At 50.4% G+C, this 24340-nt stretch overlaps 1 protein-coding gene across 15 annotated transcripts in view; it reads right to left on the bottom strand.

The window, feature by feature from the left end:
* Positions 1-24340, bottom strand: part of smarca4 (SWI/SNF related, matrix associated, actin dependent regulator of chromatin, subfamily a, member 4) — a 93283-nt gene that overhangs the window by 26902 nt on the left and 42041 nt on the right. For all 15 annotated transcript variants that reach the window (XM_033050924.1, XM_033050925.1, XM_033050926.1 and 12 more), the window contains 13 exons: positions 21861-21982; positions 21068-21218; positions 20222-20385; positions 19039-19105; positions 18821-18931; positions 16314-16556; positions 15480-15593; positions 14263-14370; positions 12645-12731; positions 11566-11612; positions 10892-11058; positions 5039-5202; positions 511-738 (listed from right to left, as the gene is read on the bottom strand). In XM_033050924.1, coding sequence (XP_032906815.1) covers positions 511-738; positions 5039-5202; positions 10892-11058; positions 11566-11612; positions 12645-12731; positions 14263-14370; positions 15480-15593; positions 16314-16556; positions 18821-18931; positions 19039-19105; positions 20222-20385; positions 21068-21218; positions 21861-21982 — 1773 coding nt within the window. The remainder of the gene's footprint in view (positions 1-510; positions 739-5038; positions 5203-10891; positions 11059-11565; positions 11613-12644; positions 12732-14262; positions 14371-15479; positions 15594-16313; positions 16557-18820; positions 18932-19038; positions 19106-20221; positions 20386-21067; positions 21219-21860; positions 21983-24340) is intronic.

Genomic DNA, 24340 nt, shown 5'->3' with positions numbered 1-24340 from the left:
ATGCGGAGAGTTACATCTTGTATAGAACATTTACATGTTGTTTAGTTCGGTTTACAAATACAGCATGGAAACAGGCCCTTCGGCCCACCACGTCCATGCCGACCATCGATCGCTCATTCTCACACTAGACTACTTTAGAGATACAGCGCGGAAACAGGCCCTTCGGCCCATCGAGTCCGCGCCGACCAGCGATCACCCCGTGCACTAAACACTATTCTACAAATGATGGACAATTTACAATTTTATCTAAGCCAATTAGCCCACATACCTGCAAGTCTTTGGGAAATGGGAGGAAACCGGAGCACCCGGAGGAAGCCCATGCGGTGACAGGGAGAACGTGCAAACTCCACACTCACAGACAGCACCCGAGGTGAGGATTGAACCCGGGTCTCCGGTGCTGCGAGGCAGTGGCTCTACCCGCTGCGCCAGCGTGCCGCCCTGATTTGGGTGGAGTGCGCGGAAGAGTAAGGGCTCGGGCGGTTTACGGCGGCGAGGCGGGGCCAGACTCACTTCATCCTGCTCCTCGTGCTCCAGGATGGCCTGCAGGAAGGCTCGCCGCTCATGGCTGGACGACTTCTGGTCGAACATGCCCGCCTGGATGACCTTCTGGTCCACGTTGAGCTTGTACTTGGCCGCGGCCAGGATCTTCTCCTCCACGCTGTTGACGGTGCAGAGCCTCAGCACACGCACCTCATTCACCTGCCCGATGCGGTGAGCACGATCCTGAGCTTGCAGATCCTGAAACGATCAAGAAACCACCAGGGCAGAGCGATGAGAGTTCCCTCCAGCTCTAGCTTCATCCCCTCTCAGAACTGTCAAACTAGCTCCAGTTAAGATTTGTCGGAAGGCACTACAGATGCTCGTTTAAACCATAGACTCAAAGTGCTGGAGTAACTCAGCGGGACAGGCAGCATCTCTGGATGGAACGAATGGGTGACGTTTCGGGTTGAGACCCTTCTTCAGACTCAAGTCTGAATCTGGAGAAGGGTCTCGACCCAAAACATCACCCATTCCTTCCATCCAGAGATGCTGCCTGTCCCGCTGAGTTACTCCAGCATTTTGTGTCCAATCGAAGTTTACTGGACTTTACCTTGCACTAAACGTGATTCCCATTATCCTGTATCTGTACACTGTGGACAGCCTGATTGTAATCGGGTATATTCTTTTCGCTGACTGGATAGCATGTACTTCGGTGTGCGTGACTATAATAAGTAAATTAAACTAAATTGGATACGTTGAACAATTCTGGGGGTATCGTGTGAAGGAGGGACCATTGCCAAGATACTGAGCTGAACCTTCCCTTGCTGAGTTGATACATAGAAACATAGAAAATAGGTGCAGGAGTAGGCCATTCGGCCCTTTGAGCCTGCACCGCCATTCAATGATCATGGCTGATCATACAACTCAGTATCCTGTACCTGCCTTCTCTCCATACCCCCTGGTCCCTTTAGCCACAAGGGCCATATCTAACTCCCTCTTAAATATAGCCAATGAACTGGCCTCTACTTTCTGTGGCAGAGAATTCCACAGATTCACCACTCTCTGTGCGAAAAAACATTTTCTCATCTCGGTCCTAAAAGACCTTATCCTTAAAAGGGCCTTATCCTTAAACTGTGACCCCTTGTTCTGGACTTCCCCAACATCGGGAACAATCTTCTTGCATCTAGCCTGTCCAACCCCTTAAGAATTTTGTAAGTTTCTATAAGATCCCCCCTCAATCTTTTAAATTCCAGCGAGTACAAGCCGAGTCTATCCAGTCTTTCATCATATGAAAGTCCTGACATCCCAGGAATCAGTCTGGTGAACCTTCTCTGTACTCCCTCTATGGCAAGAATGTCTTTCCTCAGATACCAGGCATGACCAAAACTTGAATGATAGTCAGTCCCAATCAGCCAATGGTAGGAGAGGCCACAGATCCGCTCCCCAGTGTATCATCAGGTGGGGGTGGGGGGGGGGGGGGGGGGGGGGTGCTTTGGTCTATGGAGCTTCTTATCCAGTCCACATCACAAGCTTAGATATTGTTCAGCCAGAGCCGAACACACTTCATTGTAGGCAGCGGGATCGTCAGCTGTGCATTGGTGTTCTAGTTGAGGGCGTTTCAGCAGGTGTTCCACTGTTTGTGGTTCAAGGCCACATTCGCAGGTGACATTGTTGGAGTTATATCCACACTTGTTTAGAGGCACCTTGGCTCTGCCAACACCAGTTCTCAATTGATGGAGGCATTTCCATCTGGCCCAACTTGCGTGTGCACCAGGAGGGAGCTTCTCACTTGCCCTCAGTCCCATGGTAGTTGAGGGAACTGATGCACTACAATGCTGAGAACCATATTCTGCACTCTGTATCTTCCCCTTTGCTCTACCTATTGTACTTGAGTCTGACTTAATTGTATTTATGCATGGTATTATCTGATCTGAGTTTGAGTTTAGTTTATTGTCACGTGTGCCGAGGTACAGTGAAAAGCTTGGTTTTGTTTTCAATCCAATCATGTCTAGTCTTTCTGCTGATTGCTTAGCATGCAACGTAAACTTTTCACTGCTTTGCTGCAAATGCCCCCAGAATTGTCCAACGTATGTACTTTATCCAATGTATGTACAGAGAACACTACGGCGCAGGACTGGGCCCTTCCATAATGCTTGTTCTGAACATTGGGTTGGATTTTGACTTTTATATCAAGTAGGGCCCTTTCCCCTGCCTCTCGCATCGAGGCTCTGTAGCTGACCAGCGGAGGGGCAAAGCTGCACCCAGAGCAACACAGTGGACTTGGCCAAGAACCGGAAAATAAATCGTCCAAAACGCCTCTGCCATTAGCATCTCTGGGCTTGCATCTCTTTGGACTGGCTGATCCCTGCGGTTGACTGAAGATACACACAAAGTGATGGGAGTAATGGGCCTGACCCACTTATGCAAATTTTTCGGCGACTGCCAGCACCCGTCATAGTCGCAGCAGGTCGCCGAAAATGTTCAACACGTTGAAAATCCAGCGGCGACCAGAACAAGGTACGGCTCTTTGGGGGACTACTCACGACCATACAGGCTTCACCCCGCAACATGTCGCCAGCGTGTCATGAGTCGTGAGTCGTCTTCTCAGTCGCCCAAAGACTAGTAGCGTCTTTCTGGTCGCCGCTGAATTTTCAACATGTTGAACATTTTCGGCGACCTGCAACGACCTATGACGGGTGCCGGCAGTCGCCGAAAAAGTCGCATGAGTGGGACAGGCCCATTACTCAGCAGGTAGACACAAAATGCTGGAGCAACTCCGCGGGACAGGCAACATCTCTGGAGAGAAGGAATGGGTGACGTTTCGGGTCGAGATCCTTCTTCAGACTTCAGACAGCAGTTGTGGAGAACATTGATGATAGTGTCGGGACCCTTCTTCCGACTGAAGAAGGGACCCTACCCCTAACGTCGACTATCCATGTTCTCCAGGGATGCTGTTTGACCTGCTGAGTTACTCCAGCATTTTGTGTATGACTAAAGGAAGAATGTTCCACATCACTGCTCTGTGGAAGGGAAAGGCAATGAGGTGGTTAATTCTCGGTAGTTGTAATTATAGAAGTTGACAGCAGTGAAGGTGTTGCTGTGAATGGTTCTGAGAACAATCACTTCCAACACCAGCCCTGTTACCTGCGGAGTCTGGTTTCACCGTCAGGCTCAAACACAGAACCGGCAGTCAGGGTTTTGCCCATTTTTAATCCAATGCCACTTGGAGGGATCTGAGTCGATCAATGGTGCCCAGGCGACCATGGGAAGATTGTGCTGCCTACCTGGCCTTGTGTTCACCCTGCCTGCTACAGTCACAGAGTCACAAAGCACCAAGACAGGCCCTTCGGCCCAACCCATCCATGCCGACAACCAATCCCATTTGCCTGTATTTGGCCCATGTCCCACGAAACATTTCCTATCCATGTACCTATCCAAATGTCTTTCAAATATTGTTATAGTGCCTGTCTCAACTATCTCCTCCGATACATTGTTCCATATACCTACCACCCTCTGTGTGAAAAAGATGTCTCTCGGGTTCCTATTAAACCAATGTTCTTTGGAAAAAGACTGTGTATTTACCCTTACATTTAAGGCAGAGATAGATAGATTCTCGATTAGTACAGGTGTCAGGGGTTATGGGGAGAAGGCAGGAGAATAAGGGTAGGAGGGTGAGATAGATCAGCCATGATTGAATGGCCGTGCGGAGTGGATTTGATGGGCCGAATGGCCTAATTCTACTCCTATTCCTTATGACCCTTTGGCTATCTATTCCCCTTGTGGTTTCATGTACGTCTATAAGATCAATTACATGGAGATGATGAGAAAGTCAGGAATAGTTAGTTTTGTATTATTTATCTCATTTTTTTCACCCTAGATATAGCCCCAGATCTCATCATGGTAATTAAACACAATTTTAGATAGGATCTCCTTCCAGCCTCTAGATCCTAGGCCCAACAATATCAAGAATGATCGGTTGGGTACATGGGCTGAGGAATGGCAAGTGGAGTTTAATTTAAATAAGTGCGAGGTGTTGCATTTCGGAAGGTCAAACCAGGTCAGGAACTTCACAGTGACTGTTAAGAGCAGAAGGATCTAGGAGTGCAGGTACACAGCTCCCTCTGAAAGTGGCGTCACAGGTGGGCACAAAGGCCTGAGCTGTAGGGAGAGGTTGGGCAGGCTGCGACTTTATTCCTTGGGAGTGCAGGAGGCTGAGGGGAGATCCTGGGAGAGGAGCGTTCATGTAGGGACTGGAGAGGGTGAAAGCACAGAGTGTTTATTTCCAGGAATGGTTGGGGCACATTGCTTGGGGCTTGGGGGGAATGGGCACGGTTGGAGTTGGGATGAAGGGCCTGTTTCCGTGCTGTATGACTCTAACGTGGTTGATTCCAGGTTGCAAAGGGACGGCTGGTGGTGTGAGAGGTCTCCTGCTGCTGCAGAGCTGCTGCTGGGGACGCGGTGGCCCAGTCTCCACACAGAGGGACGGCAGGCAGGGGGTGACTCCGCAGAGAGAGGGAAGAGGGCAGGTTTGGGCAGTGCGGGCTCCCGCCGTCCTTACCTGGTGCGGGTTCCAGTCGCTGTCGAAGATGACGACGGTGTCAGCGGCCTGCAGGTTCAAGCCCAGGCCCCCTGCCCGCGTACTTAGCAAGAAGATGAAGTAGTGCGAGTTGGGCTCATTGAAGGTCTTCAGGAGCATCCCACGGTCCTCAGACTTGGTCGTCCCTGGAAACGGCCGAGAACAGCTGGTTAGAAGGCGCGGTGGAGAAGCCCCACACAGACAGCACCCGAGGTCGGGATGGAAACAGGCCCTTCGGCCCACCGAGTCCATGCCGACCATCGATCACCAGTTCACACACTAATTTTGTTTCAGTTTAAGATTCAGTTTAGTTTAAGTTTACTTTTAGTCTAAGTTTAGTTTGTTTAATAGTTTTAGTCTAAGTTTAGTTTATTTAATTTAATTTTGGTGTAATAGTTTAGTTTAAGTTTAGTGTTTGTTTAGCTTTTAATCACGCGTACAGTGAAAAGTTTTTGTTGCGTGCTAACCAGTCAGCGGAAAGTCTATACCCACTGTCTCATCCACTCCCTACTCACTCTGGGCAATTTTACATAGGGCCGATTAACCCACAAACCCGCACGTCTTTGGGATATAGACAATAGACAATAGGTGCCATTTGGTCCATTCAATGTGATCATGGCTGATCATCCCCAATCAGTACCCCAATCCTGCCTTCTCCCCATATCCCCTGACTCCACTATCTTTCTACCTAGTTCTCTCTTGAAAGTATCCAGAGAACTCCGCCTTCTGAGGCAGAGAATTCCACAGACTCACCACTCTCTGTGAGTAAAAGTGTTTCCTCATCTCCGTTCTAAATGGCTTACCCCTTATTCTTAAACTGTGGCCCCTGGTTCTGGACTCCCCCAACAACGGGAACATGTTTCCTGCTTCTAGCGTGTCCAAACCCATAACAAACTTATATGTTTCAATAAGATACCCTCTCATCCTTCTAAACTCCAGAGTGTACAAGCCCAGCCGCTCCATTCTCTCAGCATACGACAGTCCCGCCATCCTGGGAATTAACCTTGTAAGTAATGTGGGAGTAAACTGGAGCTCCTGGCGGAAGCCCACGCAGTCACAGGGAGAACATGCAAACTCCACGCACAGACAGCACCCATGGTCAGGATGGAACCCAGGGCTCTGGCGCTGTGAGGCAGCGGCTCTACCCGCTGTGCCACCCAGATATTATGAGCGTTGCCAAACTTTAATAGTAATAATAGTTAACATTCACAAATACATCCAGTGCGTTGATAAAGACTTTTATTTCCTTTTAAGCTCTGACACCGTGCCAGCCTGATGGAGTCCAGTGTGATGGAGGAACATGCATTCATGGAAGCCTTCAGTGCAATTGTGAGCTTGACTACCAAGACCATAGTGATAAGTTGGGTGTGTAACTGACTGTGCTCCTCTGCTGCCTCATGAAGACTAGTCACTCGAGTGAGGGGAGGGTGTAGTGGTTTGGTGTAGGATTGCTTCTTTCAACTATTCCGTAGAAAGTACAGAAGTCTGCAAAACATGAGCTCCAACGTGTAGAGGGTGGATGCAGAAGTGGGATAACATAGAGCTCGTGTGAGCGGGTGATCACGGACTTGGTGGGTCGAAATGCAATGCGGCATCCCCAAACATGGGGGAGGACTGAGGTTCAAGCCTTCCGCCATCTTGGACGGCTGCCTGGGTCACATGCCTGGTCCCGCTGAACAATCTGACCTTCAGGGCCGAGGGCAAAATTCAACAGGAACAATGTCCTTCCACCGCTTCCAGTGACACTTGTGTTGTGAGGTAGGTTAGACATAGAACAGTACAGCACAGGAACAGGCCCTTCAGCTCACACTGTCCGTGCCGAACATGATGCTGAGCTAAACTAATCTCCCACCATATATGATCCATATCCCTCCATTCCTTGCATATCCATGTGCCTCGACAAAATCCTCAAACATCATTATCGTATATGCCTCCACCACCACCCCTGGTAGCGTATACCAGGCGCCCACCACCCTGTGTAGAAGTTGTATAGAAAACAACTTGCCCCCCCCCCCCCCACATCACTTTTCCACTTTGCCCTCTCAACTTAAAGCTATGGTACCGAATTAGATCCAGAATACTGCAGACTCAAAGAAACATGGAGGCTATTTACAATTAAAGACACCAAGTGCTGGTGTCATTCTGCAGGTCAGGCTGTATCTCTGGAGAATGTGGACATCTCTTTGACTCTCTGGATTACTCCAGCACTGTTGTCTTTAGATCCATCATATTGGAGGATACGAGATTTGAATCCTGTTTCAACACTTTTATAACATAGTCGGCACCCTTCACTTGACGATTCTTGCATACGTGTGCACTGCATGCAAAGAATCTCCCTGTACCAAGTACACCTGACTCTAAAATATCAATCTATAAATCAATCAATGAAAAAGTGTGTATATGAACTTAAAAAGTGACCATAAAAATCCCAACAAGGGATTGCAGTTGGTGGTTTACAAAACAGGACACAAAGTGTTGGAGTAACACAGCGGGTCAGGCAGCATCTCTGGAGAAGGCGGATAGATGACGTTTCGGGTCTGGATCCTTCAGAAAACCCAACTGCTCAGCTTGGGGAAGAAGTGCTACCTTCTACATCCTGAGCCGATAGTTTCAAGAGTGACTGGGGGTTGGGCAGTTTACATAAGCCTTGCCAACGAAACCTCGATCTTGAAAAAGGTATGGAAAGTAAAGTCTCTCGTGTCCAGGAAGGTATGGGGATGGGGATGGGGATGAGTCAGAGTACAGAAGAGAGATCGAGCAACTGTCCATATGGTGCCAGCGCAATAACCTGGCCCTCAACACCAGCAAAACCAAGGAACTGATTGTGGACTTTGGAAGGAGTAGGAGGGGGACCCACAGCCCCATTTATATCAACGGGTCGATGGTTGAAAGGGTCAAGAGCTTCAAATTCCTGGGCGTGCACATCTCTGAAGATCTTTCCTGGTCCGAGAACACTAATGCAATCATCAAAAAAGCACATCAGCGCCTCTACTTCCTGAGAAGATTACGGAGAGTCGGATTGTCAAGGAAGACTCTCTCTAATTTCTACAGGTGCACAGTCGAGAGCATGCTGACCGGTTGCATCGTGGCTTGGTTCGGCAATTTGAGCGCCCTGGAAAGGAAAAGACTACAAAAAGTAGTAAACACTGCCCAGTCCATCATCGGCTCTGACCTTCCTTCCATCGAGGGGATCTATCGCAGTCGCTGCCTCAAAAAGGCTGGCAGTATCATGAAAGACCCACACCATCCGGGCCACACACTCATCTCCCTGCTACCTTCAGGTAGAAGGTACAGGAGCCTGAAGACTGCAACAACCAGGTTCAGGAATAGTTACTTCCCCTCAGCCATCAGGCTATTAAACCTGGCTCGGACAAAACTCTGATTATTACCAACCACTTTCTGTTATTTGCACTATCAGTTTATTTATTCATGTGTGTATATATTTATATCATGGTATATGGACACATTTATCTGTTTTGTAGTAAATGCCTACTATTTTCTGTGTGCTTAAGCAAAGCAAGAATTTCATTGTCCTATACAGGGACACATGACAATAAACTAACTTGAACTTGAACTTGAATTCAGGCTGCGGTGGTGATGGCAGGCAGCACCACCTAGTGGCAGGTTGGCTCTATTGCAGGTGCAGAGGAAATGGTGATGGTACACAAGAGACCCAGAACACAGAGTGTAAAGGGCCTGTCCCACTTGAACGACCTAATCTACGAGTTTAGAAGACGCTAGACGAGTTGAAAAAAATGCCAGGGTCGTGTTGACTCGCTGAAGTAAAAGACCTCCTACGAACTCCCACGACTATGTCTACGACCTCCTACGACTATGTCTACGACCCCCTACGATTATGTCTACGACCTCCTACGACTAGGTCTACGAACTCCTACGACCCCCCTCGACCTCAGTCTTCCACACCTAAGACCAACTATGACTAGCTACGAGTGGAAAATGATCACATGATAAAATGTTGTCATGATTGCATTTTTTTCTCTCGGGCCAGTTACCGACCTACGACTACCATCACGACCTACCTACGAGTAAAAAGTATCTATCTTGTGTCTATCTTCAGTGTAAACCAGTCTCTGCAGTTCCTCCCTGCACATTTTGTCTGCCCCTGTAAACCTGTTGAGCCCAGTTCAGCATCATCTATGCCCCACCCCCCCCCTCCGCACCCGAGAGTTGGGATGAGGTCAGAGTGAATGGACTGCCGCTGGAAGTGTGGCTAGGATTCGGGAGCGTTTTAGATCCAAACTCTGCCACGCAGAGGCCTGGAGTTCCCCCTGCTGCCCAACTGTGGAATTTCCACATCGGTGGTGAAATTCTAAAGATAGTCACAAAGTGCTGGAGTAACTCAGCGGGTCAGGCAGCATCTCTGGAGGAAATGCATATATATGGCGTTTCCGGATCAAGACCCTTCTTCATACCCTTCGGGTCTCGACTCGAAATGTCCTCTGTCCTTTTCCTCCAGAGATGCTGCCTGTCCCACTGACAAACGGGTGCTGTCTGCACGGAGTTTGTACCTTCTACCTGTGACCGTGTGGGGTTTCTCCGGGTGCTCTGGATTCCTCCCACGTCCAAAGACGTACAGGTTTGTTGGTTAATTGGGCTCTGTAGATTGTCCCGACTGTGTAGGATAGAGCTAGTGTAGTGTGATCGATGGATGAAGTGGACTCGGTGTTTCCACACTGTATCTCTAAACTAAACTTCATAACTTCTAGGAGCAGAATTAGGCCATTCGGCCCATCAAATCTACTCTGCTATTTAATCATGGCTGATCTATCTTTCCCTCTCAACCCCATTCTCCTGCCTTCTCCACATAACCTCTGATACCTGTACTATTCAAGAATCTGTCAATCTCCATCTTAAAAATATCCTTTGACTTGGCCTCCACAGCCGTCTGTAGGAATGAATTCCACAGATTCACCACCCTCTGACTAAACTATCAGACTAGGGGTGGTACATAGAAACATAGAAAATAGGTGCAGGAGGAGGCCATTCGGCCCTTCGAGCCTGCACCACCATTCAATATGATCATGGCTGATCATCCAACTCAGTATCCTGTACCTGTCTTCTCTCTATACCCCCTGATCCCTATAGCCACAAGGGCCACATCTAAATCCCTCTTAAATATAGCCAATGAACTGGCCTCAACTACCTTCTGTGGCAGAGAATTCCACAGATTCACCACTCTCTGTGTAAAAAATGATTTTCTCATCTCAGTCCTAAAAGACTTCCCTCTTTTCCTTAAGCTGTGACCCCTAGTTCTGGACTTCCCCAACATCGGGAATAATCTTCCTGCATCTAGCCTGTCCAACCCCTTAAGAATTTTGTAAGTTTCTATAAGATCCCCCCTCAATCTTCTAAATTCTAGCGAGTACAAGCTGAGTCTATCCAGTCTTTCTTCATATGAAAGTCCTGACATCCCAGGAATCAGTCTGGTGAACCTTCTCTGTACTCCCTCTAACGTACAATGGTGCAGCGTTAGAGTTGGTGCCATACAATGCCTGCGTCCCGTGTTCGATCCTGATTACGGGTGCTGTCTGTATGGAGTTTGTACGTTCTCCCCGTGACCTGCGTGGGTTTTCTCCGGGATGTCCTGTTTCCTCCCGCACTCCAAAGACGTGCAGGTTTGTAATTGGCTTGGTATTATTGTAAATTGTCCCTAGTGTGCGTAGGATAGTGTTAGTGTGCGGGGATCGCTGGTCGGCGCAGACTCAATGGGCCGAAGGGCCTGATTCTGTGCTGTATCTCTGAGACTAAATCGGTGGGAGGTTGAAGCAGAAGGGGTGTCTAGTCGGGGTGGGAAGAGTTAGATGTGCCACTCACCATCCAGCCGGAGATACTTGAAGCTGCGGTAGGCGAAGTAGTCTTCCATGATGGTCATGAGCGAGGTCATCTGGCAGAAGAGCAGCACTCTGTGGTTCGTCGCCCGCAGTTTGGGGAGGATCCGGTCCAGCAACTCAAACTTTCCCGAGGCCCGGTAAAGGTCAGCCCTGCCAGCGAACAGCGACACTCCCACTCAACACCCGACACCACATCCACCGCCACACACGCACACACACAGTCCTCCCACAGCCAAAACCATCACCATCTACGTCTCAAATACAAACAAGATGCCCCAAACACTCCACAGGGCGGGCAGCATCTGTGTAGACAGGTCCGTGATCCTTCGACCAGCTCTTGGACATGAAACATTAACGCTGATTCTCTTTCCGCAGATGCTGCCTGACCCGCTGAGTGTTTCCAGCACTTCTGGTTTTATAGTTTAAGATTTACGGCACCCACAGTTTGTTTTTTAAACTTTCATTTACTATTATTTGTTCTTGTCTGGCAGCAGCTTGGTTTGAAATTCAACACACATTTGCTGTGTGTGTCTAAGTCTAGTCGGGGAAATATGGTTCATCCTCTATTGATGAAACTCACCCACTTGTTTCAATTCATTAAACACTTAAGCCCACTCATCCCAAGTGGTTAGGCTGTTGGAGACGTGTCTGACTTACCCTTGCACAATGCCTCCTGTGAATCCCAGGTGTTCTGAGAAGGATTCCTAGTCAATAAAGACAAAGTGTCAAGAAATGAAATGGAAAGGACATGAATAATCATGGCAATGTCCTCAATTCCCAGGGGAATCTTATCCATGTGTTAACAAAGCAAACTTAACCGAGAAACACCATATCCAGCCTATCACGCAGTTCATTAGTTCTAGGAGTAGAATTAGGCCATTCGGCCCATCAAGTCGAGGCCAAGTCATTGGGTGTTTTTCAAGCGGAGATTGACTAATTCTTGATTAGTAAGGGGGAGAAGGTTGAGAGGGAAAAATTTGAGTCTACTCAGCCAAGGTCGAATGGCAGAGTAGACTCAATGGGCCGAATGGTCTAATTCAGCTCCTGTGCCTTATAATCATTTGCCCCAAGCTCAGGAGTCACAGCTTCTCCCTTCTACCCGTGTACCCTCCCCTTTCACCTCCGCTCTGCATCGCTCTGCCTGATGGCTTACCCACCCCGGGGACAAACACGCGCTCGAGTAGAAGTTGTAAAGTGAGGGTGGATACAGAGTGCTGGAGTAACTCAGCGGGTCAGGCAGCATCCTGGAGAACATGGATAGGTGACGTTTCACAGAGTGCTGGAGTAACTCAGCGGGTCAGGCAGCATCCTGGAGAACATGGATAGGTGACGTTTCACAGAGTGCTGGAGTAACTCAGCGGGTCAGGCAGCATCCTGGAGAACATGGATAGGTGACGTTTCACAGAGTGCTGGAGTAACTCAGCGGGTCAGGCAGCATCCTGGAGAACATGGATAGGTGACGTTTCGGGTCGGGACCCTTCTTCCCTCTGAGGTAAAACATCAGTCCTGACCTGAAACATCACCCATCACCTATCCATGTTCTGCAGGGATACTGCCTGACCCGCTAAGTTACTCCAGCACTCTGTGTCGTTCCTTGGTAACTCAGCACCTGCAGTTCCTTGTTTCTGCAGCTGAACGGTGAGATTAGTCGGATTGGGGGGATGGGATTGAGGGAGGGGGAGAAGAATGCACCAACCCACCCTCTGGTGACACAGCCCCTTGGCAGGACTGCCTACCTCAATCTGCTGGAACATGTACGGGTGGTTGCAAATCTTCCTCAGCTGCATAATGGTGTTCATCAGAGTCTTGGTGCCGCCTTTGCCCTGTAGAGGAGTTGGCAGAGAGTACACGGTTAAAAGTCAAAGCCTAACCTCAACAGAAAAGGTTTGTAACACACGGATAATACACGATCAAGGGAAATGCAATTCTCCTGGAGGCCTGCTTAGAAGGTCAGAAGCTTCTCTGCCCCCGCACCCCACCCGAGGCAGAGGGTCTTTGGAGCGTGGTAGGAAACTGGAGCACCCGGAGGAAACCCACTTGGTCACAGGGAGAATGTACAAACTCTGTACAGACAGCACTCGTGGTCAGGATGGAACCCAGGTCTCTAGCGCTGTGAGGCAGCAGCTCTACCGCTGCACGACAGTGTTGCCACGAGTCGTAGCTGGACCCAGGGGGTTAGACTGACTGCAACACACACACACACACGAGAGAGAGGGGTGAATGAAGACCTGTCGCTGCCGGTGAGGGGGCGGCAACGGCAACACCGTGAGACGTGACGTGACGTGCAGGTGCTGCGCGGGGGAGTCACTCCGGGTTCAACAACCGATTCTCCGGCCGCGACGGTAACGATCGGCCGAACCGACTCGCTTGTCGTCCTCTCGGCCGATACCGCGGGCCTGGGTGGACGGTGCCCCGAGGACAGAGCCTTCGTCTATGGTGTGGAGGCGTCAGGAGCGGACCCATTGGCGATCAACAAAGAGTCGGTGCGGTGGTCGTTGAAGGTGCCGGCGGTCGAGGACGGGCTACCTGGGAGCCGGAGGTCACGCGCCACCGGGAACAAAGGAGGACCTGGCGTGGTGGAACCACCGTGAGGACGGGGAAGAGATAAGGAGGGCCTGACGCGGGATACTTTGTACGTTTTGGCGCCCTTTATGTGCTGGCTCTTTGCATACCGTGGCAATGCAAAACAAAGAATATCACTGAGACAATAAAGTGTTCAGTATTCAGGGTATCCAAACAGAGAGCGGTGGATCCGCCCCGCTCGCCCACCATGGACTTTGAACTTTAGTTTTTTTTGGTTTAGATTAATGATACAGCACGGAAACTGGCCCTTCGGCCCACCGGGTCCGCGCCGACCAGCGATCCCCGCACATTAACACTATCCTACACCCACTAGGGACAATTTTAACATTTACCAAGCCAATTAACCTACAAACCTGTCCGTCTTTGGAGTGTGGGAGGAAACCGAAGATCTCGGAGAAAACCCACGCAGGTCACGGGGAGAACGTACAAACTCCGTACAGACAGCACCCGTAGTCGGGATCGAACCCGGGTCTCCGGCGCTGCGTTCGCTGTAAGGCAGCAACTCCACCGTGATCGCCCAACTCTGCCTCGAGCCGCCAACATGGACGGATCGCTGCAGTGGAGGGCGAGGTGGGCCGCCGAGACCGAAGGGAGACCTGGCGATGGCAAGTCGGAAGATAGGGCTGTTCGGTGAACGTGGCGACCCTTGTGTACTGTCTGGGTGAGGTCTGCTGTATGATTTGATCGGGTTGTGTACAAAGCATAGCATTCCACTGTATCTAGGTATACAATAACGTATCATTGCATTGAATTTAATCGTTGCTGTCAAACCTTCTTGTCCTTCTCCGAGCCATCGGTGAGCAGCACTCCCTTGGCCTGCATGTGTCGGTACAGCACCCTCTGCAATGCCGACATGTCGCATTTAATGACGTACTCCACCTGCGCAGGGGACAGGGCAGCATGTTAGCTGGGGCGGCCGCACCTTGCACCAGGGATCTGCTGGAGATCGCTCCGCTCAGATCCAGCCCCTCGTGCCCCCCCACCTCTCCACCTCCCCTCCTCGGGCAACTGCGCCCTCAGTCACCCAAGTCTCGACAGTGACAATGCCAGAAAAAGACACAGAGTGCTGGAGTAACTCAGCGGGTCAGGCAGCATCTCTGGAGAACATGGATAGGTGACGTTTCACAGTGCTGGAGTAACTCAGCGGGTCTGGCAGCATCTCTGGAGAACATGGATAGGTGACGTTTCACAGCGTGCTGGAGTAACTCAGCGGGTCAGGCAGCATCTCTGGAGAACATGGATAGGTGACGTTTCACAGAGTGCTGGAGTAACTCAGCGGGTCAGGCAGCATCTCTGGAGAACATGGATAGGTGACGTTTCACAGAGTGCTGGAGTAAATCAGCGGGTCAGGCAGCATCTGTGGAGAACATGGATAGGTGACGTTTCGGGTTGGGACTCTTCTTTAGTGATTGTAGGGTGTGGGGGGGGGGGGGGAGATAGGAGAAGGGGAAAAGGTGGAAGAAACCTGGAATAGAGAGGCAGAACAAAGTGCGGCAGGTCATAGGTCAACAGACTGATTATGGTGAGGGGGTTGGAGGGAGGATGCTGGAGAGAGATACTGCGTGGAAATAGGCCCTTCAGCCCACCGGGTCCGCGCCGACCAGTGATCCCTGCACATTAACACTATCCTACACCCACTAGTGCCAATTTTTACATTTACCAAGCCAATTAACCTTCAAACCTGTACGTCTTTGGAGTGTGGGAGGAAACCAGAGATTCTCGGAGAAAATCCACGCAGGTCACGGGGAGAACGTACAAACTCTGTACACGTAGTCGGGATGGAACCCGGGTCTCCGGCGCTGCATTCGCTGTAAGGCAGCAACTCTACCGCTGTGCCACCGTGACTGCCACAGTCACTTATTTCTGCGCCAGTAAAAGCATCATGGACGGTCTATAGAGACAAGGCCATGTGCCCCTGCTTCCACACCGGTCGGTGTCAGCCTGGAAACTACTGGCCCTCCACTCCGCACCGCAGACTGGCTCGTTACCTTCTCAGGAAGCTGTGCTTCCACCTCCTTTTTCAATCGCCGCAACAGAAAGGGCCGGAGGACCTTGTGCAATCGCCGGATGATCAGGATCGTCTCCTCTTCGTTCAAATCGACCTGCGTTACGCCAAGAGAAAGTTAGACGTCAGACGGCACAAAATGCTGGAGTAACTCAGCGGGTCAGGCAGCATCTCTGGAGAGAAGGAATGGGTGATGTTTTGGGTCGAGACCCTTCTTCAGACCCGAATGTCACCCATTCCTTCTCTCCAGAGATGTTGCCTGACCCGTTGAGTTACTCCAGCTATACGTGTCTATCCTCGGTTTAAACCAGCACCTGTAGTTCCTTCCTACACTTTGAAGATCACCCCTCAGCCTCCGGCACTCAAAGGAATAAAGTCCTAGCCTGTCCAACCTCTCCCTATCGTTCTGGCCCTCGAGTCTAGTTTAGTTTAGAGAGACAGCGCCCACCCAATCCGCACCGCCCAGCGATCCCAGCGCACTAACACTATCCTATACACATTAGGGTCAATTTACAATTATACCAAGCCAATTAACCTACAAACCTGTATGTCTTTGGAGTGTGGGAGGAAACCGGAGATCTCAGAGAAAACCCACGCAGGTAACGGGGAGAACGTACAAACTCCTTACAGGCAGCACCCTTAGTCAGGATCGAACCCGGGTCTCCGGCGCAGTGAGGCAGCAACTCTACCGCTGCACCACCCTCTACTATGTCCTAATACAATCTGACTGAACGGCCCAGGTCTAGATCAGTGTGTGCCTTCACGAGATGCCAACTCTGACCCCCACCCCCCACTCCCCCCCTCCACCCTCACGTACCTTCTCGCCCGTCATGGCAAAGGGGGCATTGAACCACTGCTCGAAGGTGTTGCAGCTTTTGAAGATGGTGGGCAGCAGGAAGTTGAGGAGGGCCCAGAGCTCGGGCAGCTTGTTCTGCAGCGGCGTGCCGGTCAGCAGGAGGCGGCGTGGAGCCACGTAGTGAGTGTTCAGCACTTGCGTCAGCTTACAGTGATGGTTCTTCATCCGATGCCCCTCATCTACAATCATGTACTTCCAACGGATCTGTGGGCAGAGAAAGCCCGAGAACACAGAGCTCCGTTGAATTTAGTTAGCGTTCAAAATCATGGGAGGAATAGATCGGGTAGATGCACAGAGTCTCTTGCACGGAGTAGATGAATCGAGGACCCAAGGACATGGGTTTAATCATAATCATACTTTATTCGCCAACATACGAGGAATTTGATTTGCCATACAGTCATACCAATAAAAAGCAACAGAACACACAAACTACATTTTAACATAAACATCCACCATAGTGACTCCTCCACATTCCTCACTGTGATGGAAGGCGAACAAAAGTTCAATCTCTTCCCTTCTTTGTTCTCCTGCAGTCGGGGGCCTCGAGGCTTCCGTTGACGGGACGATCTTGGCTCCGTCAGTTTGCCCCAGGGCAGCTGTGGCTACAGAAGTAGCTTACCACCACCGAGTGTGACTGAGGAGTGAATGAATAATGCGATGTAAAGCGCCTTGAGTATTAGAAAGGCGCTATATAAATCCCATCCATTATTATTATTATTATAGCTGGCAGTCGGGCCCTCCGCGTCGGGGCGATCAAGCTCCTGCATCGGGTGGAAATCTCAGCTCCCCCGCGCCGGGCCATCTGACCCTGGGTCGGGGCTGGTCGAAATCTTCTGCGTCGTTTGGAACTTCCCGACATCGGTTTCTACCCGAGACCGCGAGCTCCTCGATGGTCAAATCCGTTGGAGCGTCGATCCCAGGCAAGGAATCGGCAGCGATGGTAAGTCCACGGTGGGGCTCAAAGCCAGTCCCGAGCAAGGCCTCCAGCTCCACGTTGTTAGGCCGCAGAGCGACCAGAGATACGACCCGGAAAACAATCGCATCTCTGGCAAGGTAAGAGATTGAAAAAAGGTTTCCCCCGACCCCCTCCCCCACGTAAAACAAGTTTGAGAACATTAACAGAAACTTTTAAAACACACTAAAAATAACAAAAAAAGGCGAAAAGACAGACAGACTGTTGGCGAGGCTGCCATCGTGCGGCGCCCCCAAGGTGAAGGGGGGAAAGACTTAATATGAATCTGAGGGGTAACTTTTTCGCACAAAGGGTGGTGGGTGTATGGAACAAGCTGCCCCTCATATTCCTATTAAATCTTTTCCTTCTTCACCTTAAACCCCTGGTTCTTGATTCCCCTGCTCTGGGCATGAGACTCTGTGCATCTACCTGATCTATTCCTCTCATGATTTTTATACACTAAATGAGCTCAACTGGACTCTCTCCCCTCAGTCTTTCTCTGCCCACAGATTTGTTGGGCCGTACATGATTGTGGACGAGGGGCACCTGACGTCTAAATTACAAGAGCACACTTGAAATCCCCCTCAGATGTCCCCCCCCCCCCGAAAATCTGGCCCCTCAGCCAGGTGAGGTGGCCGATCGGCGGGTCAGATTTGCCCCCGGCGGCCGGGGCTCTGGAGCTTCGGCCCGCCCAGAGCCGGCAGATCCGTTCCCATAGCCGACTTCCGCGACCGGTATCTCGACGTCCCCCTCCCCCCGAGGCTGTGACCACTGTTGGGCCGGCAAAACGGATTATCCAGCAAAGCTCTGGAACCGAAGGCTGCCGGCAAAATCGGTGGTGGGCCTGCAGTGTTATAGATTTTCCAGTGAACTTGGTGAGTTTAGATGGCGTGTGGGAAACAAAGGGGTCCAAAGTGTTTAAAGCGCAATGTGTGGGAAGCATGGCTCCAGTGAAACTGGATCACCACGGAAACGGAGCAGCGGATCATCCTGGTTCCGCTGGGAGGCCCGGCTCACAACGAGCAGACACACAGAAGGTGGGGGATGTGTGTGGGGATGGTTACAAGTTTTACAATTTCGTTGTACATGGTTCATGTTACAATGACAATAAAGGAACTATTCTATTCTATATATATTCTATTCTATACCCAGCAACAGTCCAGATGGGGCCCAGGTCGGAGAGTCAGACTAAGGTTTACTGGCAAGAAGGGGGACCCTGCGTGGAGGGGCCGCTGAGAACTAAGGGGGACCCGGCGTGGGGGGGGGACCATCGAGAATCAAGGGGGACCCATATGGGGGGAGGCACCAAGATCTAAGTGGGACCGAGGGAGGTGGACGAAAAAAGGAGGAGTAATTTTTGTCAATTTGTGGCGACTCTTTTGTGTATTTTGTGTGCAAAAACAAAGAATTTCACTGCACCTGGGTAGAAGGGACAATAAAGTGTCACCGTCAACATCTCTGCAGGAGGCGGAGGGGGAATGAGGGACATCTTCAAGGAGGGTGAGGATACGTTTACCTTGGCAAGGACGTGCTTGTCCTTGATAATGTATTCGTAGGTGGTGAGCAGGACATTGAACTTGCCATTGCGAAGCAGCGGGATAAAGGCCCTTCGAGCAGCAGGGGAGCCCTGAGTAGTGGAAGAACACAGAGAGAGAGAGAGAGAGAGCAATGATCACTAGCGGCCCCGGCTCACAACAGCGGGAAGCGGAGTGTCGGAGCGGAGGGTGGCGTTACCTTGTAGGAGATCCGTGATACGGACGGTGCCCACTTGTCAAACTCGTAAGCCCAGTTTGAGAGAGTTCTGTGAAGATAATCAGAGTTGTGACTGGAGGTGTGTCTCACCGTACAGTAAATACCGGCTGCTGAGAGTAGAGTGCTGGGTGTGGTTACAGCGCTGGAAGCATGCCCAGAGCTCACCTCCACACCCTGATGATTCAAAACCAAAGCATGGCATCGCAGTGCCAGAGACCCGCGTCCGATCCTGACCTCGGGCACTGTCTGTGTGGCGTTTGCACGTTCTCCCTGTGACCGCGTGGGTTCCCTCTGGGTGCTCCGGTTACCCCCCACATCCCAAAGAGGTGCGGATTTGTAGCTTAATTGCCCCTCGTGTGTAGGGAGTAGATGAGAAAGTGGGATAACATAGAACTAGTGTGTGAGGGTGATCCATGGTCGGCGTGGACTCGGTGGGCTGAGGGGCCCGTTTCCATGCTGTATCTCTCAATTTAAAAATAATTTGGACTCTCTTGGATACGCCGTGGTTCAAAATGGATGTGAAATATTCCTTTAAAAGAAAAGTGGACTATCCTTAATCGGACTTTGCTGGCTTTACCTTACACTAAACGTTATTCCCTTATCATGTATCTGTACACTGTAAATGGATCGATTGTAATCATATATTGTCTTTCCACTGACTGGTTAGCACGCAACAACAAGCTTTTCACTGTACCTCGGTACATGTGACAATAAACTAAACTAACTAAATGGATGGAAGGTGGGATTCTCCGGAATTCTGGTGAAAATTCCTGCCTCAACATCCGGGGCATAAAGGGAGCAGAGCGGAGATATGTGGCATCTCCGGCACTGAGAGTGGCACAGCGGTAGAGTTGCTGCCACACAGCGCCAGAGACTCGGGTTCAATCCTGACTACGGGTGCTGTCTGTACGGAGTTTGTAGGTTCTCCCTGTGACCTGTGTGGATTTTTCTCTGAGATCTCCGGGTTCCTCCCACACTCCAAAGACGTATGGGATTGTATGTTAATCGGCTTGGTACAAAAATGTATAATTGCCCCCTGTGTTTAGGGTGAGAGTGGCCCAATGGTGAGTGTTAGCGTGTGGGGTTCGCTGGTCAGTGCGGACTTGGTGGGCAGAAGGGACTGTTTCCGCGCTGTATCTCTAAACTAAACTAAAGATCTCCTTACGAGAGAGGCACGATGATGAGGAATGGTCCGTTGATGCGCTTGTGCTCCATGAGGTGGGTGATGAGGGCAATGGTCTGAATGGTCTTCCCCAAACCCATCTCATCGGCCAGGATGCCATTCAGGTTGTTGTTGTACAGCGACACGAGCCACTCTAGACCCTTGACCTGCGAAGCATTAACGGCGCCACAGAGAACGGACAAAACAATAGGTTATTCAGCCCACACACACACACACAAGGCCAGCAATTTTATTAATTCATCATTCACAGGAGCAGAATGAGGCCATTCCACCCATTGAGTCTGGAACGTGCAGCCAGGGGTGACGGTGAATGGCGGTGCTGGCTCGAACCCCTGCACCTATTGTCTATTGAGGCTTTTCATAAATGATAGGAACAGAATGAGGCCATTCGGCCCATTGAGTCTACTCCGCCATTCAATCATGGCTGATCTATCTTTCCCTCTCAAGAGATTCTACTGCCTTCCCCCCCATAGCCCTCGACATCCTGACTGATCAAGAATCCGTCAATCTCTGCCTCAAAAATACCAAATGACTTGGCCTCCACAGCCGTCTGTGGCAAAACAGGTGACATTTCGGTATGGACCCTTCTTCTGACTCTCTTTAGCAAGGGAGAGAAAGCTGGAGAAGAGAGGCGTGGATGGGGAAAAACTTGGTAAGTAAAGGGTGGAGATGGTCTCAAAGCACTGGAATAACCCCATTCTCCTGCCTGCTTCCCATAACCCCTGCCACCCATACTAATCAAGTATCGTCCAATCTGTGTCTTAAGAATACCCAATGTCTTGGCCCCCACAGACGTCTTTAAAAGCATAGTGAGTAGCGCTCTCTTACCTGATATTGTTTCAGTAACCCGTTCACGAGCAGCGTGGACTGAATATCCACCCTCTCAGTCACCGCGTGGGCCACTGCGTAGTAGGACTGTAGCCCGCGTATACTGGAGAGCGGCGCGCTGTACTCATCATCCACGTCCTGCTTGGCGTTCCTGCACGAGGCAAAGATTCCCAGTCACCGCGCCACATCGGACAAAGGAAACACTGCCCGGCCTTGCATTTCATCTTCCATGCGGTTCCAGATCAGTCCACTCTGACTCTGTTCCAGATCAGCCCACATATGTATCCCATTCCACTTCAGTCCACTCACCCTGTTCCAGATCAGTCCACTGTTCCAGATCAGTCCACTCACTCTGTTCCAGATCAGTCCACTGTTCCAGATCAGTCCACTCACTCTGTTCCAGATCAGTCCACTCACTCTGTTCCAGATCAGCCCACTCACTCTGTTCCAGATCAGCCCACTCACTCTGTTCCAGATCAGTTTACTCCCACCATGTTCCAGGTTAGCACACACTGATCCCATTCCAGATTACTCCCCATGCAGATATCTGCGGCCGGTACAGAACCTTGAAAGCGCACACCGCCAGATTCAGGAACAGCTTGTTCCCCTCTATAATTAGGCATAAGATCGGTCCTTCCATAAGCTAGGCTACTGTCCGCTTCATCTCTACCCCATTGTGGACATTGGGCATTGTCTATGGAACTGATGCAGTTCTTTCCCAAACCACCTCCATCCTGCGTTTGCCTGAGCAGGTTCCCACCCACTCTGCCCCTGCCCCCGATGCCACACTTACTCGATGATCTGCCTGGCGTTCATCTCGTACACCTCCTCGCTGTCCGGATCTTGAATCTTCTTCGTCTCCTCGGGAGCAGCAGGCAACGCCGAGGTGGCGGCCTGCTCCTCCTCTTCCTCTTCCTGAACACCAAGCAGAGACATCAACGGATGGGAGCATTGACCCCACACAGGTACCCGTCGCCCGCGAGCAGCGACGCTCACTGTTCCCACGGAGCACAGCTTTAGTTTAGAGATTCAGCGCGGAAACAGACCCTTCGGCCCATCGAGTGCACAGCGACCCCAGCACACTAACACTATCCTACACACACCAAGGACGATTTTACATTGATACCAAGCCAATTAACCTATAAACCTGTACATCTTTGGAGTGATCACAGGTCACGGGGGACAAACTCCGTACCTACCGCACCCGTAGTCAGGATTGAACCTGGGTCTCTGGCGCTGTGAGGTAGCAACTCTACCGCCGCGCCACTGTGCCGCCCAGTAAAAGTGTTTCATTTACTGATTGGCAAGTTGTGGCGATAGCTGCGATTGTTGCCCCGTGCGTTCTTCACCCTTGTGGGTGAGCAAGCCTTATTGATACACCGCCACAGTCTGAAGACAAGGCTCTGAAGGGACTTTGACCTGATGCTGAAGGAACGGCCAACATATGTCCGTGATGGCAGATCACAGAGTAAATCAAGTTCAGAAAAGATTTACGAGGATGTTGCTGGGACGAGAGGGTGTGAGCTATAGGGAGAGGTTGAGTAGGCTGGGTCTCTATTCCATGGAGCGTAGGAGGATGAGGAGAGATCTTATAGAGGTATACAAAATCATATAGAGGCTTCAAGTTGGGATCCTGCACTTTGTATTCAGCTCAGGATTCTAGCATCTGCAGTCTCTCGAGTCTCCATTTTGGGAATATAACCAGCGCTAGAATGGGGTTAATTAGAATCATAAAGCACACAGACCAATTCGCCCACCAGGACCGCACTATGCACTGTCCACTTAGTCCCACTCTTTTCTCACGGCTTTCCCCACTCCCACGAGAATTTAACCACTTCCTTTTGGAAAACAGCATTAGTTGCCAGCTTCATCTTGTTTAGAAAGACAATTCCAGATGGTGACAACACAACCTGTTGTGTTGCTCCAGCATTTTGTGTGTCTTCAGTGTAAACCAGCATCTGCAGTTCCTTTCTGCACATAACAAACATCTTTGATGTCCGAGTCAGGGATTGGTAGAAGACACGTTGAACACGCTGTCTGGTGGGGGGGGGTTTAAGGTTAAGGTTGACGTTTATTATTGTTGCTTTAATGAGGTGTTACTGGATTAAGCTCAGACTGAGCCAAAGGGCCCGTTGTGTTATGATGTTCCAGAACTCACCCCCCACACACGGGGCAATTTACAGGGGCAATTATCGCCATGTGGCCCCGCAGAGTCTGCTCAGACCATCAATCTACCTTTCACACCAGATGGAAGTCATCCCACTTTTTCATCCACTCCCTGCACACGAGGGAGCGCCATTTACAGAGGCAAATTAATCTGCAAACCCGCACGTCTTTGGGATGTGGGTGGAGACCGCAGCACCGAGAGGGAACCCACACAGTCACAGGGAGAACGTGCAAACTCCACACAGGCAGCACCCGAGACGGGCCCTCTCGCACTGTGAGGCAGCAACTCTACCACTGCGCCACCCAGCTTCTTGTCCTGGATGTCCATTTATGTCCTTGAGGCTGTGGATACCACAGACAAGGCAGCCCCCATTGCCTCGAACTGAGGAAAGGGGTATGAGTGAAGCACATCAGATGCTACTTCGCCGACTGGGACTGGACGACAGATTTCTTCAGAGGACATTAAAGTATCGGCGAGCGTTCTGCCCATAGCACGGTTAGTGTTACATAGACTAACATTTTACTTATTAAACACCAGATTGATTTACTTATTCAACTTTAAACTCTCAATAATTAAACTATTGAGTATAATTAAACAGGTTAATTATCCTCTCCAGTCAGATACAAACTCATGCTTCTGAAGTATTGCTCCATGCTACAGGTTATTAGTCCAGTTACAGTAGTTAACAGTTATCTAAATCCACATGTTTTAAACAAGATCGCACCACGGGTCAGGTTAGCTTCGGCACAGGAGGGGGGGATTTCCGCAAGTCCCCGCTCCAAGTGTTACAGCGATGTGTCAGTAACTTACATATTCTCCGCTGTTAAGGAATTAGTGTGTGAATTCTGTAACTAAGACACTAAACTATGTCTCTACTGGCAGGTTAGTTGTCCGTTCTGAGTTAACACGTTTCAGCAGAAGTCTTCAAAAGGCTCATGAGCGGATGGGAGATGGGGACATTGAATCAAAACACAGCCTTTCCAATGTTGTTGCTCAGTGTGTGCCTGTATCTCCTGCTTCATTACTCCAGCATAGAGTCCAGGAAGCAGGAATTGTGGAACGAGACATTCGACTTGCAAATGAACTTTTTGGGAATCCTGCACCAG

The sequence above is a fragment of the Amblyraja radiata genome, chromosome 35, assembly GCF_010909765.2.
Source record: "Amblyraja radiata isolate CabotCenter1 chromosome 35, sAmbRad1.1.pri, whole genome shotgun sequence".
NCBI classification, from domain to species: Eukaryota; Metazoa; Chordata; class Chondrichthyes; order Rajiformes; family Rajidae; genus Amblyraja; species Amblyraja radiata.
The sequence above is the reverse complement of the archived record's forward strand: the minus strand, read 5'-3'. Positions and strand labels throughout refer to the sequence as shown.